Here is a 17,543-nt window from a genome sequence, read left to right as displayed (position 1 = left end):
AGCACTATTAACAGCATACAGATTTTTGTTTTCTACCTAATTATCCAGAGTCAATTATACTTAAATGAACACTCAGAATGAAAAAAACAAAACAAAACAAAAAGGCTGGGTAGAGGATTCAAATCTGCGTTTCAGAATGACCCCAGAGATCTCAAGAAATTCATACTGCTTAGCTCGACCCCAGAGTTTCTGATTGACTAAGTTTGGGGTGGGGTCCGAGAACTTGCGATTCTAACAATATCTTTGGTGATGCTGATACTGCTGTTTCCATGATCACGCTTTGAGAATCATTGGGTTGGAATTTTGTCCTTCCTTTCTTCCCACTGACTTCGAGGCAGTCGGTCGGCCCCAAGGCGGAACACGGTTTTGAGTCTAGCTCCCAAGAATGCGACTCAAAGACACAACAACAAAGCAAGTTCCCGGCCGCCCAAAGCCGCGCGAGAGTTTACGTTACGGCGTCGGCGTCGGCGTCGGCGTCACGTCGTCGTCGGCCACGTTCAGCGGAGACGGGAGCAAGATGGCGATTCCGGGCAGGCAGTGAGTGATCCGGGAGTTAGGGTCAGGCTGGGGAATGAAAAGCTACGGCGACTTTGTCCTTTGTCTTTGGCTGAGGAGTTAAAGTGCGCTGGAAGTGAAGGGACCGTGTCGTCAGGGATAGAGACGGGGAAAAGCGAGAAAGCCTCTGCAACATAGATTCCCCACCCCCATACATTTTGCAGGATGGAAGCCCGAAGTTTGAGGGAGAAACTTGTGAGGAAATAAAGGAAGTTAGGCTGAGGGGCAGAGAGCGAGACTTTTCTATTTTCCAAAAGCTCGGTCTGAGGCCCCTCAGTCTTGCTTCCTACCCCGCGCTTGAGTTTCTCCCTGGTTGGATGCTCTCTCAGGAGCACTAAGAAGAGACAATTCCTGGTTTCCTTAGAGGGCCTTGTTCTCCTTGGCAGAAGCTCAAGTCCTGATTCCCGCCCTCCCTTCTTGTTTTAGGAATGTTGTGCTGAGAAGCCACAGAAAAGGGTAGGCATATAGGGAATTGGGTTATACGTTGCTGCAAAAGAGAAATATTGTACGTACTTTAAAAGTTTTTACTTTTGTTGTGTAATCCTTAACTTTTGATGCGGTTCTCGTGATCTCCGCATCTTACAGGCCAACACGTGAGAAATTAAATGAATTTAATCTGATGGTTCTCTCAGATGCTCCAAGACAAAGCAAGTGAGCTTAATGAAGTATAATGGGAACTTAGCTCGTGGCTACTTGGGTTTCTCAGTTAAATTATTTTCTTAACGTTTTTGTGCATTAACATTTTCTAATAACTTCTTTAAAACTGTCGAAGTACGCAGGAGAAAAAAGTCTGGCTGTTTTCTTGACTCTTCTTAGACCACCAGGGTAATTTAGCGTTTTTTATTTTTAGCAGACATAACTGAGCTTTCCACTAATTTTTTTCAATGTTACTGTCACATCACCATCTGAAGCATTTTTGAACTTTTCATTTATTTCTTTTCCTTGACAAAAATAATACTTGAGATTGGCCCATGTCTACAGATAATCAGAGCTGTTAATTGTAAAATCGTGTGGTGTATTAAAATTTTGAGGTCACTGAAAATCAAAAAAGTATGTTTGTTTTCATAGACTATCTGACATATTTTGACCTGGTAACTTCATCTGGAAGAGGTAGTGGATGTATTATTTTTTAACATTTAAAGATAATGGTGTAATTTCTATTTCAAAAAAAAAAATGCAGGTATGGGCTTATTTTGCCAAAGAAAACACAGCAGTTGCACCCTGTTTTGCAAAAACCTTCAGTATTTGGGAATGATTCTGATGATGATGATGAGGTAAGGGAACCTATGTTTTACACCTACTTACTTTGGAAATATAAATTTTTAAAATCTAACTTGTGAGTTTGATGTCTTTGCCTTTGTTATTTGTGAACAGTGTTTTAGAATATAATTTACAGAATTATCAAAAAAGAATGTTTAATGAAAACACCTCTGATTTTTCTTTATAATGTAAGGATTTTTTCTTTATAACCTAAAGCTATGAACTTCATGTGCTTTAAGAGTTATGCAAGGGCTGGGGATATAACTCAGTTGATAGAGTGCTTAGCAAACCCTGGGTTCAATCCCCAGCACTGCAAAAAAAAAAAAGTTATGCAAAATTTTTTCAGATAACTAAAACTGAGGTAGCAAACTTGTTTGTATTAAAATCCCTGGGAGCTGGGTGCAGTGGCACCTACCTATAATCCCAGCAGCTGGGGACACTGAGGCAGGACACTTGCAAGTTTGATACTAGTCTGGGCAACTTTTTTAGTGGTAGAATGCTTCCTTAGCATGCAGATGGTGACCCTGGGTTCAATCCCCAGTAATGGGGATGGGGAGACCTAGGAATGAGTTATTAATATGTTAACAATTTCCTAGAAAGTTCTATTAGCAAAGTCATTTCTAATTTGTTAACCATGCTCTAGCAAACATGACAGAGTAACAATTCTTTATGGGATTACTTTTGTGGTTATTCAGTGTCTGCTAAACTAATTGCAGAGTTATACTTACAGTAGTGAATACAGTTATCATTGATAGTACTACAATAATATATGAAAATTTTCTGTTCTAGCAGCCATAACTATTTTTGTGTGGAACCTAGTTTGTAGCAGAAACAGCTACATGTGCACTTCTCCTAATACTTGTGTTTTTAAAATATTTCTTTAAAACAAAGACCTTTGCATCAGTTAATCTGGTACCCCTTTTGCTCTGGCAGAAAAATAGGTTCTCTTTCAGTTTTTACTAAATACATAGTAGCATAGGTAGTATTTGATATTTCTTTGCTTCTTTTGAAGAAATGGTCTGTATTTGAGTCACACTTTTTAGAATTCAGGTTAAAGTTGCATGTAATAAATTTTGTAGGTTTTAAATATACAGGTTGATGATTTTTGATAAATGTTTATGCCCCTCTTTTTTGTAATTCCATGCCTCTCTTCAGTCTACCTTCCTACATTTTGCGCCAGAAAACTGCTTATATGAGTTCTATCACTAGTTTTCTCTGTTGAAGAATCTCATAAAGGAAATCATTCAGTGTGTACTCTCTTATGTCTGATTTCTTTTCCCTAAGTATGTGAGATTCATCCATGTAGTTATAGAATCACATTTTAATGAAAATGGATTTTTCCCTTAATAGTTGTTTTTCTCGCATTTTTCTGAGTTTTTTTTTATTATTATTTTTTCCATTCATTGTATACAAATGGGATACAGCTTTTTATTTCTCTGGTTGTACATGAGGTAGAGTCATACTGTTTGTGTAATCATACATGTACATAGGGTAATGATGTTTGTCTAATTCCATTATCTTTCCTTCCTCCTGCCTCTTCCCCACCCCTCATTTCCCTCTGCACAATCCATATCCTCCATCCATTTTTCTGTTTTTATTTTTTTTGGATACTCACTTTTTTTTTTTTTTTTTGGGTGCTGGGGATCGAACCCAGGGCCTTGTGCTTACAAGGCAAGCACTCTACGGACTGAGCTATCTCCCCAGCCCTGTTTTTATTTTTTTATTGCGGTGCTGGGGATTGAACCCAGGGCCTTGTACTTGTGAGGCAAGTGCTCTGCCAACTGAGCTATATCCCCAGCCCCATTTTTCTGTTTTTGTTTCCTCATAAAATTTAAAAATAGTTGATTGTAAGAAATGAATCAAGATTTCTAGTTAAATCTTATTCCTGTGTAGGCAGCTAGATTATTTTCAAATAGCATATTTAGAAAGTTTATTAATTACAACTTGAATTTTTTGTTTTTAGGTACTTTGTTTCAATAAATATTTAACACCAGTTGGGAATTGATTAGTTTTATAGTTGTAGCCTGTATGCTTTATTCTTTGTGGCACCTTTATAACATTCTTTTGGAGGGAAGTAATATACAGTCACTGACGAGGATTTTTTTGACTTTATGAAAATTCAGAAGCAAAAAGCATTCATTAGAAATCATACATTGAATTTTGATCTTTTCCTTGGACTGGCTGCAGAATGCTTTCTTGTGTGATGGTGGGCAAAGATATTAATCCACAGGTATCAGTCAACTACACTATCATGAGAATAAAACAACCCATCTATAGAGTACTGTGTTACTGAGCGAAGATGTTCAAGTTAAGTGTATTAAATGTATTTTTGACTTAAGATAGTTTCAACTTACAGATTTATCAGGCTGTAACCACACTAAATCGTGGAGCATCTGCATAGTGTTATGTTCAGCCCATTTGTAGTTTAATAGGAAAGACATGTACATATTAATATAAATCAGATTGAAATTTGAAAACTAACATTACTTACAATTCCTCTGTGCCCATTGTACTTTGATTTTCTCTGTTATTACTGTTTTCATTTTATAGATGAGCAAATAGAAACTCAGATAAGTAATTTGTCTAAACTGTACAGTTAATAAATAAGTGGTGAGATTGGGATTTGAATGCAGACCTATCTAACCCCCAGACCTATATTCTTTCCAATCTTCTATCTTGCCTTATTTTTAAAATGAGTTACAAAATGTTAATGAAATGTAGATGATGAAATGATTCACTTTGCTGAAGGAAAACCAAGGCAGGAATAGGCATTTAAACAGCTTTAAAGCTGGTTTAAACTCAGTGAATAAAAACAATAGATGTGGAAATCATTTCAGTTGGGTGAAAAACAGCAAGAAATACAGTGTCATAATTAGGCATTTTCATGGAGCAATGTGACTAGAGAAGAGTGTGCTTAAGAAAAAGTTACTGCAAGTGAGATTTTAACAGGATTGGGCCAAATTGTAGGGTACTTTGAATTTTTGGAATGAAATTTCAACTTTGTCAATAATTTTTGAATAATTCAGTGATATGGTTATAGTTTTAAGATAACTCTTGAATTGGGAAGCATAGAAGGGAAGAAACTGAAATGAAGAATCAGGATCTCTTATTTAGTTTCTATAGTAATTCAGGTGAGGGGTGAAGATGTTAAGTAGAGTGACATTATTGGGAACTAAAGGGGTTCAAATAAGAGAGATAACCACAGAAATAAACAGGATCTGGCAGCCAAACTGGATATACAGGAAAGAAAAAAGGTGGGTCGAATGGTACTCTAAGGATTTCTGTTCTAGGTAGTGAAGAAGGTAGCACAGGAGGAAGAGGAAATTTGATCTATACATTTTAAGATTAATTTATATATTTTAAAATGTTGTGGCTCATTATTAGAGCATTTACCTAGCATGTGTGAGGCACTGGGTTCAATCCTCAGTACCACATAAAAATAAATAAATAAAATATTTTTTTAAAAGAAAGATTAAAAAAAAAAAATTTCCTGTGTAAGTTCTCCCCAGGTATGCTAGGCAAATATTGTACCACTGTGCTACATCTCCAGCTCCAAGAGCTTTTATTTTATCCTTTATTATATTTTTTTATCCTTATATGAGATTTTTCTGGTCTTCTTCCCCCTTTAAAATATCATTGAACTGGGCACAGTGGCACGATTTGGGACACTGAGGCTGGAGGATCCTGACTTCAAAGCCAATTTCAGCAACTTAGCAAGACCTTGTCTCAAAAGCAAAACATAAAAAGGTCATCGTGGCTCAGTGGTTAAGTGGCCCTGGGTTCAATTCTTGTACCCACCCCCTAAAAAAAATCGTTGAGATAAAATCCATGTACCGTATACTTCACCTTTATAATTGTGCAATTCATTGGTGTTTAGAAGTTGTACAACCAATACCATCTAATTTTGGAACATCTTCATCACCCTGAAAGAAACTTGGATCTGTTGTAGTCACTCCTCATTCTCCCCACCCCAAACCCTGGCCACCATTAATCAGCTTTCTGTGACCATAGATTTACCTATTCTGGACATTTCATATAAACAGAATATGCAATTGGTAACCTTTTGTGACTGGAGTCTTCCACTTAGTTTTCAAGGTTGTACCATGTATCACAACTTTATTTCTTTTCCATTTCCTCACATACTATTTTTTTTTTCCCCCCATTGCTGGGGTTGGAGTCCAGGGTGTCATGCAGACAACTTTCTTTTTATTACTGAATAATGCTCCATTGTATCTATATACTACATTTAATACACTCAGCAGTTGGTGGACATGTGAGTTGTTTCCAGTTGCTAGGTATTATAAATAATGTTGCTATATATATTTGTATATAGGCTTTTGGGTGGACATGTGTTTTCCTTTGTATTGGAGATATATTTAGAAGACACCGTTCACTTTCCAATCAAGCAGTATTGAGGGTTCTGGCATTTCCACATCCTCCCCAATCCTTACTTTTTTTTTTTTTTTTTTTAATAGCCTTCTAGTGGCTATAAAATGATATCTCATTATAGTTTTGATTTCTTTTTTCCTAATGACCAGTAATACTGGCCATTTTTAGTTCTTTCAAGAAATGTCTGGGGCTGTGGCTGAGTGGTAGAGCACTAGACTAGCACGTGTGAGGTACTGTCCTCAGCACCACATGAAAATAAATAAATAAAGGTATTGTGTCCATCTACAACTAAAAATTTTAAAAATTTTAAAAGTAAAAAAATGTTCATATCATTTACCTGTTCTTAAATTGAGTTGTCATTTTGAGTTGACCTCTTATAAAGAGATCTTTATATATTCTAGACTCAAGTACCTTATTAAATACATGATTTGCAAATATATATGCTTCCATTTTGTGGGCTGTCTTTTCACTTTCTTGGTAATGTACTTTGAAGGACAAAATTTAAATTTTGAATAAGTCCAATTTATCCCTTCTTTTGCTTGCTAGTGCTTTAGTGTCGCATCTAAGAAACCTTTGCCCGATTGAAAGATTTACACCTATGTTTTTTTTTTTTTTTTTTTTTTTTTAACGGTGCTGGGGATTGAACCCAGGGCCTTGTGCTTGCAAGGCAGGCACTCTACCAACTGAGCCAGATCCCCGGCCCCACCTATGTTTTCTTCTATAGTTTTTGTAGTGTTAGCTCTTAACGTTAGGTCTTTGATTCATTTTGAGTTAGTTTTTGTATGTGGTATAAAGTAGGGTTCCAGTTTCAGTCTTAAATGTGAATATCCAATTGTCCCAGCATCATTTGTTGAAATGACTGCTACCCATTAAATTGTCTGGCAACTATATGGTTCATTTTAATATACAAATAATTTTTTAAATCACCAAGGATATGACAGAAAGATGGGACATGCTTATTCTGTAGTTTTACATTAACTTAATCTGGTATACTGTGTAATACAAATTATAGTGTGCCTCAGTTTGAGAACAGGTTTACACAGTCTAAAAATTTACTCATGTTATTACTGTTTCTTTTCCCTTGAGAAATGAGATGATGGTAACTGAACGCTGGGGTATGCTAGTCAAAAAGAACGACCTAGGCCATTTGTTCTAACTTTCTTCTTCCCTCCCACAGAGGAACTTTAATGCTGAGACTGTGTTATATAGGTGATAGAAGAGTAGAGATGCCAAATAGAAGATGATGAGGCAGTCCAGGGATTAGCAATGGGAAGAAGCAAGAAGTGGTAAATGGAGGGATGCAGGTAGGTGATGGGTGTTGGAGGCCCAGGACCAAGGTTACCAGATGGGAACTAGGCTTATTTAGAAAGAAATGAAGCTAATAGGGAGATTCGAGTTTTGGGTAGAACAATAGGAAAAAATACTCTGGCATTTTCCTACTCTCTGGTATATTATCTTTGGCTTCCATTGGTGGAGCCTAGTCAGAAGCCAGCCAACAGGGAGCTTAATTCTTAATGAACTGACTATGAAACTTTTTTTTTTTTTTTACATATTTTACTTTCCTATAAAAAAATCAGTTTGGGGACTGGGATTGTAGCTCAGTGGTAGAGTGCTTGCTAGTATGTGTGAGGCACTGGGTTCAATTCTCAGCAGTGCATATAAATAAATAAAGGTCCATCGATAACTGAAAAATATTTTTTAAAAATCAATTTAATCAATTCCAGCTTATTCTCATGCTGAGAAGTAAATTTCTTAGTTATGTTTAAATACTGTGTGGTTTGAATATATGTTGAAATCTTTTTTTTATGACTAACCAATAATTTATGCAACAATAAAGTTATGGGTGCTTTGGAAAATGTAGAGAGTTTCTTTATGGTTTCCCTCCTAAGGGAAACATTTGATACACCTGGAAAGGAACTGCTGTGAAGCAAACTATTGTTGTTTTCATCAATTCAGCAGAAACATTTAAGATACCAAATTTAAGATCACACTTCCATCTCCAGTGGTCCAGCAGAGGGGGCCCTAGCACATGAATTGTTTCATTAAGTGCATATATTCAGAGTTAGTTGGAAATGGGAAGGGGGAAAATGGTAGTTTTAATTATTTAAGTATTTCTCTTTAAAATTATCAGAACTAATTAAAAATAATTATCACTTTGTTCAAAGGCAAGGGAAATTAAAGTTTTTTTCCCCCAACTGAATAAGAAAGAATATTCCAGTGCTTCTATGTGAACATAAACGTTTGAGTGGTTTTGCTGCCATACTAATGTGCTTATTCCAGTCTTTCTGTCCTTTTCCAGTCCCATGATTATCACCTTTATTTTCTCTTGGATCAATTTTAATAGCTTTATAAATGGTTTCCTTGTTATTTCTCAAATTCATTTTAAATATTATTGTCTGATTGATCTTCCTAAAACACTTCTAATCACTGTTATTTCCCAGCTCCTTAACTTAATTGTATTTAATGCTTTAGCCCTTAAATACTTACTAGCATGTTCTTCTGTTTCTCCATGCAAAGTATACCATCTGGTGGTAATTTTTGTCAGGTCTGCGTTTCTTCACAGCATAAGTCTTCTCTGCAACTCTGTACGTCCAAATTATAGCCATCCTTCAAAACCTGACGCAAAGTTTTCTGTAAGCTTCCATTTTTTCCCACTAAAAATAATTTTTTCCTTTCTCTGACACTCTTTACCTTTCTTATATCTCTTAGCATTTTAAATTTTGTGTTAAAAGTTCTTTGCATACATGTTTTTTTACCATAGTAGAGTATCTGGACGTCTAGACTGTCTTCTAAGAATCAATAAAGTTATTTACTCAGGTGGTTTAATTGTGTTTATTTTATAGAGCCAGATACATAGGTTGAACATCCTTAATCTGAATATCTGAAATTCAAAATGCTCTAAAATCTGAAACTTTTTGAGTGTCCACATAATGCTGTCAGTGACAGTTCCATGCCTTAATTCGTGTGCAGGATTACAGTCGAAAGACAGGTACTCTAAAAGTTCTGTATAAAATTAACTTCAGGCCATGTGTGTAAGTCATATACGAATCATAAGTGAATTTTGTATTTAGACTTGGGTCTCATGTATATGCAGGTTTTCCAAAATCTGAAAAATATGAGAAATTCAAAATATGTCTAATCCTGAACATTTTGGATAATGATAAATGTTCCAGGATTAACTGGCAACTACTCAACTTTGCTGTCAATGTGAAACAGCCATTAGATAACATGTAAACATTGAAAATGAGTAAAAACTATGTTCTAATAAAATTTTATTTATAAAAACAGGTGGAGCAGGGCACAGCCCAGAGACAGAGCCAGCCACTCCAGAGTCGGGCTGGAGAATCACAAGTTCAAGGCCAATTTTAGCAACTTGTGAGACCCTGTCTCAAAAAATAAAGGACCAGGAGTGTAGTTCAGAGGTACAGGGCCCTTGGGTTCAGTCCCCTCTAACAGACAGACAGACAGACACACACACACACACACACACACAAACCAACAACAAAAAAATGGGTGGGTTTAATTTGTCCAATAGCCTATAATTTGCTGAACCCTGGTCTATATGATTATTCTCAAAAGTACTTGTGACAAAAGATAATTTACAAGTTTTATGAGGTAATTAGTGACAACTATAGTTAGGTGTTGGGTGAGAGATTAAACATGGAACTTTGTTTTTGATGTTTTTTACATGATAAATGCTTGTTTATTTTGCTGAGCATAATGCATTTTCCTTTTAATCCTGCCATTTGAAATGCTTATTTCTAGGCATACTTTTTGAGGTCCAGTTATACAAAATAATTCATGTTCTATGTAAAGGTATGATGTGTCACCACCTGAAAATTATTGCTTCCAGAAAGAGAAAACTGACCTCTTTAAGAGAGAGTATAAAGTTAAACAGGATAGCTAAAATTTATGAACTTAGTTTTATGTGTATTTATGTGTATATATTTATGCACACACATATATAAATCATGTATAAATTTACTCAGAAGCTGTAGTATATTCCTTTAGCATTTTCATAAGTTGTAAAGCACTAAATACTAGAAGAATAACACTACAGTCCCCGCATATTCTTTTATTTATTTATTTATTTTTTGGTTGTAGGTGGACACAATACCTTTATTTTATTTTTATGTGGTGCTGAGGTTGGAACCCTGTGCCTTATGCGCTTTACCACTGAACCACAATGCCAGCACTGCCCCCGACCCCCAATATTCTTTTTCTGTACTGGTGATTAAATGCAGGGCCTATGCTGGGCAAGTGCTCTACCACTGAACTACATCCCCAGCCCTTTTCACTTTATTTTGAGACAGTCTAAGTTGTCTGGGCTGGCCTCAAATTTGTAATCTTCCTGCCTTAAGCCACCAAGTATCTGAAACTACAGGTATGTGTCACCATGCCCAGTTGAACATTAAAAATATTTAATCTTACTGTTTCTAAGAAATGTAAACTAGGACAAAACTTTTTACATTTTATACAATAGCACATTTTTTTAAATAATGGCAAGATTTTGAAATCTATATAAGAATTTATACATACTCAGAAGTATCTCACAGTGCTTTAAGATTGCAAAATTTTAAGTCAGTCCAACTTTAACAGTGAAAGCGTGGCTAAGTAAAAGTATGTGCAGATATCAGCTGTTAGGTACAGCTATTAAATTCATCATGAAATAACAAAATTTTGTCATAAGTAACCGGTTATAGTGGTATATGCCTATAGTTCCAGCATACTCAGGAAGATGAAATAAGAGGATCTCTTGAGTTCAGGAATTTAACACCAACCTAGGCAACTTAGTGAGACCCTGTCCCAAAACAAAAACAAAATGTGAGGATAATAGTAAACTATGAACAGTTACTTTTACATACTTTATTTCCCAAATTGTCATCATTGTTATTTTTTATTTATTTGTTTTGGTACTAAGGGTTGAATCCAGACGCTTGCACTTGGTAGACCAGTGTTCTACCATCCCCAAGTCTTTTTTAAGTTTTATTTTGAAACAGGATTTCACTAAGTTGCCCAGGCTGGTCTTGAACTTGGGAGCCTCCTGCCTCAACATGGATTATAGGTCTGTACCACTGCACCTGGCTCCAATTTATTTTTTAAGGAAAAATTCTGATGAAGGATTTTCAGTATGGGGATTTAGTTTCTAAATCATATTAAAATAAAAGGGAGAATAATATATTTACTTAACAGAGCATACTAAGAATGTTGGTAACTATTTAAAAACAAAATGGAATAAGCAGAATGCAATATTGAACATAGGTAGTTGTACAAAACTATGCATAGGTAAGTAGAAAATAGTAAATGAAAATGGTTTTCTTTTGAATGATAGTATGAGTTTTGTTTTTCAAATTTGTTTGTAGGGGCTGGGAAAATAGCTCTGTCGGTAGAGTGCTTGCCTTGCAAGCACAAGGCCCTGGGTTCGATCCCCAGCACCCAAAAAAAAAAAAAATTTGTTTATAATTTTATGCTTATAATTTTGAAGAATGATTGCTTTGAAAAAGATAACCATAATTGTATTTTTCGTAAGTTAACAAGTTATCGGATTTTACAACATACTTTCTTAATCTTTCTCCACTTTAATTCCAATCTTTGGAATATTTCTTGAGCTAGGACATGGTAGTATACTACTGTAATGCCAGTAACTTGGTTGAGGCAGAAGGATCACAGGGTCAAGGGCAGCCTCAGTAATTTATCAAGGCCCTGTCTCAAAGAAAAAGAATAAAAAAGGTCTGCGGAGATAGCTCAGTGATAAAGTCTCCTGGGTTCAATCCCCACTACCACCAAAAGCAAAAATCAAGAAAGCCATCTTCATAGGTATGTTTTTCCAAATGAAAAACTAATTTTATTTTAGCTGGAAGCCTGTTGGCTGGCTAATTGGTAAGAAAAAGTTTAAATTTTAATCTATCTGAACATTATAATACATCTGAATAAAGTGTTTTAGTTGTGGTTTTTCATCGGTTATAATCAAATTTCCTATTTTTTTGAGTAGTCTGGTATAGTTCAAATAAAATGACAACTTTACATAGACGTGACAAAGCATATTATTTGTGAATATGTCAGGAAATTTAGGTTATAATGATGGCTAAGAATTTTTGAACTTTACTCATGCTATCGAATTGAATTCCTACTGAGTTCATGATGCTGAATAAATCTAAATAGCAGCCTAAGCAGTGAAGGATTTAAAGTAATTGTGAAGTTTTGCTTAAAAAAATTTATCCTTTAACCTGCTGTCTAGGAATGAAAAAGCAAGAGGAAAGAAAGGGATGCACTAAATGACAAAATTATTTTATGAGTGGGAGAGATGGCAAGAGAATTCTTTTCCTCTTATTTTTTTTCTCTCAGTAGGATAACAGCATTATAGAAGTAGCTGAGAGAACCCAGAATGTGAAGATGGGATGAGGAAGGAATTCTTATTCTTTCCCAAAAAGGAAATGATATTAATCTTGGGTCCTTTTAGATTGAAAAGTTGCTTTGAGTCTTGATTATATCGATATGCTTTTGGCCAAATTGACCCTCATTGACAATGTGGTCAGATTTTTTTTTTTTTTTTTTAAATCTTTTGTTGTGAAATAGAATGCCTTGTACTTTTCAACTCCAGAATTTTGTGTTTTTGTTTTTTATGATTGATGTCTCTCTTGGTATTCTGTTTGATGAAACATTGTTTTCTTTAGTTCTTCCATCATGGTTTTCTTCAGCTCTTTGAACACATTCCGTTCTTGTTCATTGGGAGTTTCATACTTTTTTTTTTAATTTGAACATTGTAAATTGTCAGGTGCGGTGGTATTGTAGGCCTGTAATCCCAGCGGCTCAGGAGGCTGAGGCAGGAGGTTTGGAGTTCAAAGCCAACCTCAGCAAAAGTAAGGTGCTAAGTAACTCAGTGAGACCCTGTCTCTTTAAAATGCAAATAGGGCTGGGGATGTGACTCAGTGGTCAAATGTCCATTAGCTCAATCCCCAGCACCACCTCCCCCTACCCAAAAAAATAAAATAAAATAAAATGATGTAATGTGACAACTCTGGAAAATTCTCTCCTGTACTCAGGGTTTGTTGACTTTTTTTTTTTTTTTTTTTAGCAGTGTTTTTTGTTGTTGTTTTGTTTTTTTGGTTTTTTTTTTGTTGTAGATGGACATAGTACCTTTTATTTATTTTCATGTGGTGCTGAGGATCGAACCCAATGTTTCACATGTGCTACGCAAGTGCTCTACCACTGGGGATCAAACCCAGGGCCTTGTACATGCAAATCACACACTTTTGTCACTGAACTATATTTATAGCCTGATTTTGTTTAGTAACTTTTTAAAAACTAATCTGCAAAGTCTGTGTTCTTTTTTGCATGCAGCCATTGAGGTCTTTGCTCTGTTAGTGGTCATCTAATGATTTGACAGATTTCCTTAAACACATGGAATTAATAAGTTTCCTGGCCTTTGCCAGTGGATAAACAATACATATGTTGTAGCATTCCTTCAATACTCAGCCCTGCAGTTTACAAGTCTGCCTTAGCCTTCACTTCTGGCAGATCCTCAAGGTCACTCATGAGAAGGTAAGATCTTCTCAGGTCTTTACTGGTCATATTCATTGGCTGTGTATGCATGTGACAATCAAGATTCCCAGGAGTGTTTTGGAGTTTTTAAAGACCCCTATTGACAACCTAGTCCCCAGCTTTTAAGAAACCTGTAGTTTGCACAACTCCTGTAACTGTTTCCCACAACCTCAAGCAACCCTTGTCTATGTTGTTTGTTTTGGTGCTGGGGATCAAACCCAGGACTTTATGCATGCTACATATGAGCCCTACACTGAGCTGTATCCTTAGCGGTTGTTTTTTAAGCTTTTTTTTTTTTTTTTTAATGTTTTTTTTTTTTTTTTTTTTTTTTTAATATACCTTCATTTTACTTATTCATTTTTTATGTGGTGGTGAGAATCAAACCCAGTGCCTCACACATACTAGGCAAGTGCTTTACAACTGAGCCACATCGCCAGCCCCTAAATTTTTAAAATATTTTTTAGTTATGTACTTTTAAAAATTCACTTATTTATATGCAGTGCAGAGAATCGAGCCCAGTGTCTCACACATATGAGGCAAGCACTCTACCACTGAGCCACAACCCCAGCCCAGTTGTCTTCCTTTTTGACAGACATTCAGAAAAAAAGCTATTTGGCACTGATGAATATGAAGTCAAGTCAGTTAGCCTTGGGAACAAGTTGGTAACATAGTTGGTAACATCTGGGGAACCACCAGACAGGCATGGGATTTTGAAGGAGCTCTAACTCTTCACTTGCCCCTCTGTGGTTGCCAAACTGCTGGTTTTCCTCATGATGACATATTTTAGGCTACCATGACACTAAGTGGGGTGGAGGAATGATGGGACTAGAGCAAGTTAAAACGCCAGAAACTTCACTGTTCTTACTGAGGTTCAACTGGGTTTTCTTGAATAAATACCCCCTGGACTACTGTAAGCCCCTGGTTAATTTCCAGAGTTCTAAAAAGTTAGATCTAACATTTTTTTGCTAGTGTTTTTGTTGCTTTTATGGAAAGAGATTTTTCAGCAATCCATTCTCTGCCATTTTCAGTGATTTTTCAGGTTGTCTTTAAGCCTTTATTATGCCTTTTTGCATACTTCCAAATGATCTTGTTGGTTTTAAAAATCACTATTGACTTCCTGATATTATTAGGATAAACAAAAAAAAAATTTTTTTTTTTTTTGCAGGGGTTTGAATTCAGGATCTCACATAGGGCCTCACACATTCTAGGTAGGAAAGGGCTCTATCATTGAGCTACATACCCAACTCACGACCAGAATTCTTAACTTTAAACTACAAAGCCATCCGTGGACTTGTTTTCTCTCAACCTCTTCACTGTAGTGCCTTATCTTTAAAATTGCCTTGAGTCAGCCATGCAGGGTGGTACACACCTGTAATTCCAGCTACCCTGAAGACTGAGGCAGGAGGATTGCAAATTCAAGGCCGGCTTCACAACTTAATTGAGACCATCTCAAAAAATAAAGGACTGGGGATGTAGCTCAGTGGAACAGTGTCTCTGGGTTCAGTCAAGATTGCCTTGGGTAATGTAAGTGAATTTTAAAAATTTTGTGGGTTTGTTTATTTGTTTGTTTGTTTTTTGGGAGACAGGGTCTTGCTGGGTTGGTAAGGGCCTTGCTAAGTTTCTGAGTCTAGCTTTGAACTTGTGATTCTCCTGACTTGGCTTCCCAAGTTACTGGGATTGTAGGCATTCTCCACCACACCCAGCTACTAAGTAAGTGAAATTTAGAGTCACTTTCAGTTTCATCATGGAAAACTCTGGTGTTTTAATTGGAATTTCACTGAATTTATAGATTAATTTTGGAGGTAATTTATACCTTTCAATAATAATTCAGTGTTTCCATTTATAGGGATGGTTTCTTTGTTAAGATGTTTTAAATACTCTTTGGTACAATTTTGCAATTTTTGCCATAAAAATAACACAACACATAACTTTTTTTAGTTTTACTTATATATACTCATGACTTTTGTTGCTATTGTATGAGGGAATTTTCTAGTTTATTATTATCGATGTATTTGAATATTTTTTATTGTGTTAATTCTAGTATCTATATAGTTCTAATACTTTGTTTTTTTTTTTTTTTTATTCTGCAAATAAGGTATTTTTGTCTTTTTTCAGTTCTTTTTTTTTTTTTTTTGCGGTACTGGGGATCGAACTCAGGGCCTTGTGCTTGCGAGGCAAGCACTCTACCAGCTGAGCTATCTCCCCAGCCCTTTTTTCAGTTCTTTATATCTCCTGTTTCTTTCTTTGTGCCTATTTTAGGTGTATATTATATTGCATTGACTGGAAATTATAGTACAGAGATAAGTAGAGCAGTGATAGAAACATTCTTGTCATGTTCCTTTAATGGTAGTTGCTTATAAAGTTTCATAATTAAATATATTTGCTGTAAGTTTTTTGCTACAATTTCTAGTTTGCTAAGAATTTTAAAAATCAAAATGAGTATTAATGGTTTTTAGCATTTATTGTGATAATTTACATTAATTTTCTGGAATTATCCTTGCATTACTATAATATTGACTTTAATTTAATTTGATTCACTCCACTGGTCCTTTTGCCTTTTCGTTTCTGAGGTCTTGGGCTTAATTTCATAGTTTTCCAACATGTGCTTATAGGACATTATTTTCTCAGTTTTCATTTGTTAAAGAATGCTTGTCTGTTGCTTTTATCATTTAAATACCTACTTGAAGGGTGCAGCATATCTAGAATAACAGTTTATTTTAAAAACCTTGTAGTTGTTAGTCATTTTCTTTGGCGTGAGTATTTTTTTGAGGAAATGAAAATAGTTTCTTTTATTCCACTTCCTGACTTAGGCAACTAGAGTATGTATTTTCTTTGTATCCTTAAGTTAAATATGATGTTTTGATGCAGACAGATTTTGAATTACTTTTTCCTGGAATACATTGTCATTTTTTTATCTAACTATTTAGTTTTTCCTTAACTTCATAGAAATTATTATATTGGAATACTTTCTGTGGTCTGTTTGCTGGATTATCTTTTTGGAGGATCATTTTTGTCTTCCTGTATCCTTATGCGTTTATTCATTCTTTCATTCAACTGGTATTCAGTGATGCTTAGGGATTGAACACAGGTGTTCTACCACTGAGCTGTATCACCACCTCTTCTTATTTACTTTGAGACTGGGTCAAATTAACAATCCTCCTCTCTCAGTGTCTCAGGTATTTGTGATAACAGAAATGTGCCATCTCTTCCAGCTCTCAGCAGTTATTTATTGATCCCCTTCTCTGTGCCAGTGAAATACAACAAAAGCCACTGCCTGTGTGGAGCTTATATTCCATTGGAGGAAGGAAAAGTGATAAATAATTAACATAAGTAATAAATAATGTGTTAATGTGAAAGATCACAAGGTCCATGAAAAAAGTAGAGCAGGATTAAAGGAGAGATATTTGGGAAATTAATGTGTTTATTTTTTTTCTCTGTTAAACATTATTATCTTAAACCTTTGGTATTTCAGTTCTGTCTTGTTTCTAATTTACTTAATAGTTCTATTGGTATTACTTTAGGCCCAGTGTTTCTTTAGCCCTATAATCTTCCCTTTTATTTAATTATGTGATCATTAACTTGTGGATTTTATTAATGGTCACATTTTGAAAATTTTACAGAAATGGGAGAGGAGGAGATGAAATACTAGTTTAAGAAATAAAGGTAGTGGTAGGCAACTTAGCGAGACCCTGTCTCAAAGTAAAATAATAAATAAATAAAAAGAGCAGGAGAGGTGGCCCAGTGATTAAGCACCCCTCAGTTCAGTCCCTGGTACCCCACCCCGCCCATAATAAAGA

At 35.5% G+C, this 17,543-nt stretch overlaps 1 protein-coding gene across 3 annotated transcripts in view; it reads left to right on the top strand.

The window, feature by feature from the left end:
• The first annotated feature begins 469 nt into the window (after positions 1-469).
• Positions 470-17,543, top strand: part of Nsrp1 (nuclear speckle splicing regulatory protein 1) — a 49,044-nt gene continuing 31,970 nt past the window's right edge. Inside the window, exons 1-2 of one of the 3 annotated variants that reach the window (XM_047546459.1) lie at positions 470-537; positions 1,736-1,829. In XM_047546459.1, coding sequence (XP_047402415.1) covers positions 518-537; positions 1,736-1,829 — 114 coding nt within the window. In that variant the 5' untranslated portion in view covers positions 470-517. Of the gene's footprint in view, positions 538-889; positions 1,012-1,735; positions 1,830-17,543 lie in introns of those variants that run through there. The other 2 variants (XM_047546460.1, XM_047546461.1) reach the window with 2 other exon arrangements.

The sequence above is a fragment of the Sciurus carolinensis genome, chromosome 3, assembly GCF_902686445.1.
Source record: "Sciurus carolinensis chromosome 3, mSciCar1.2, whole genome shotgun sequence".
Lineage (NCBI taxonomy): Eukaryota > Metazoa > Chordata > Mammalia > Rodentia > Sciuridae > Sciurus > Sciurus carolinensis.
This window is presented reverse-complemented; position numbering and strand designations above follow the sequence as displayed.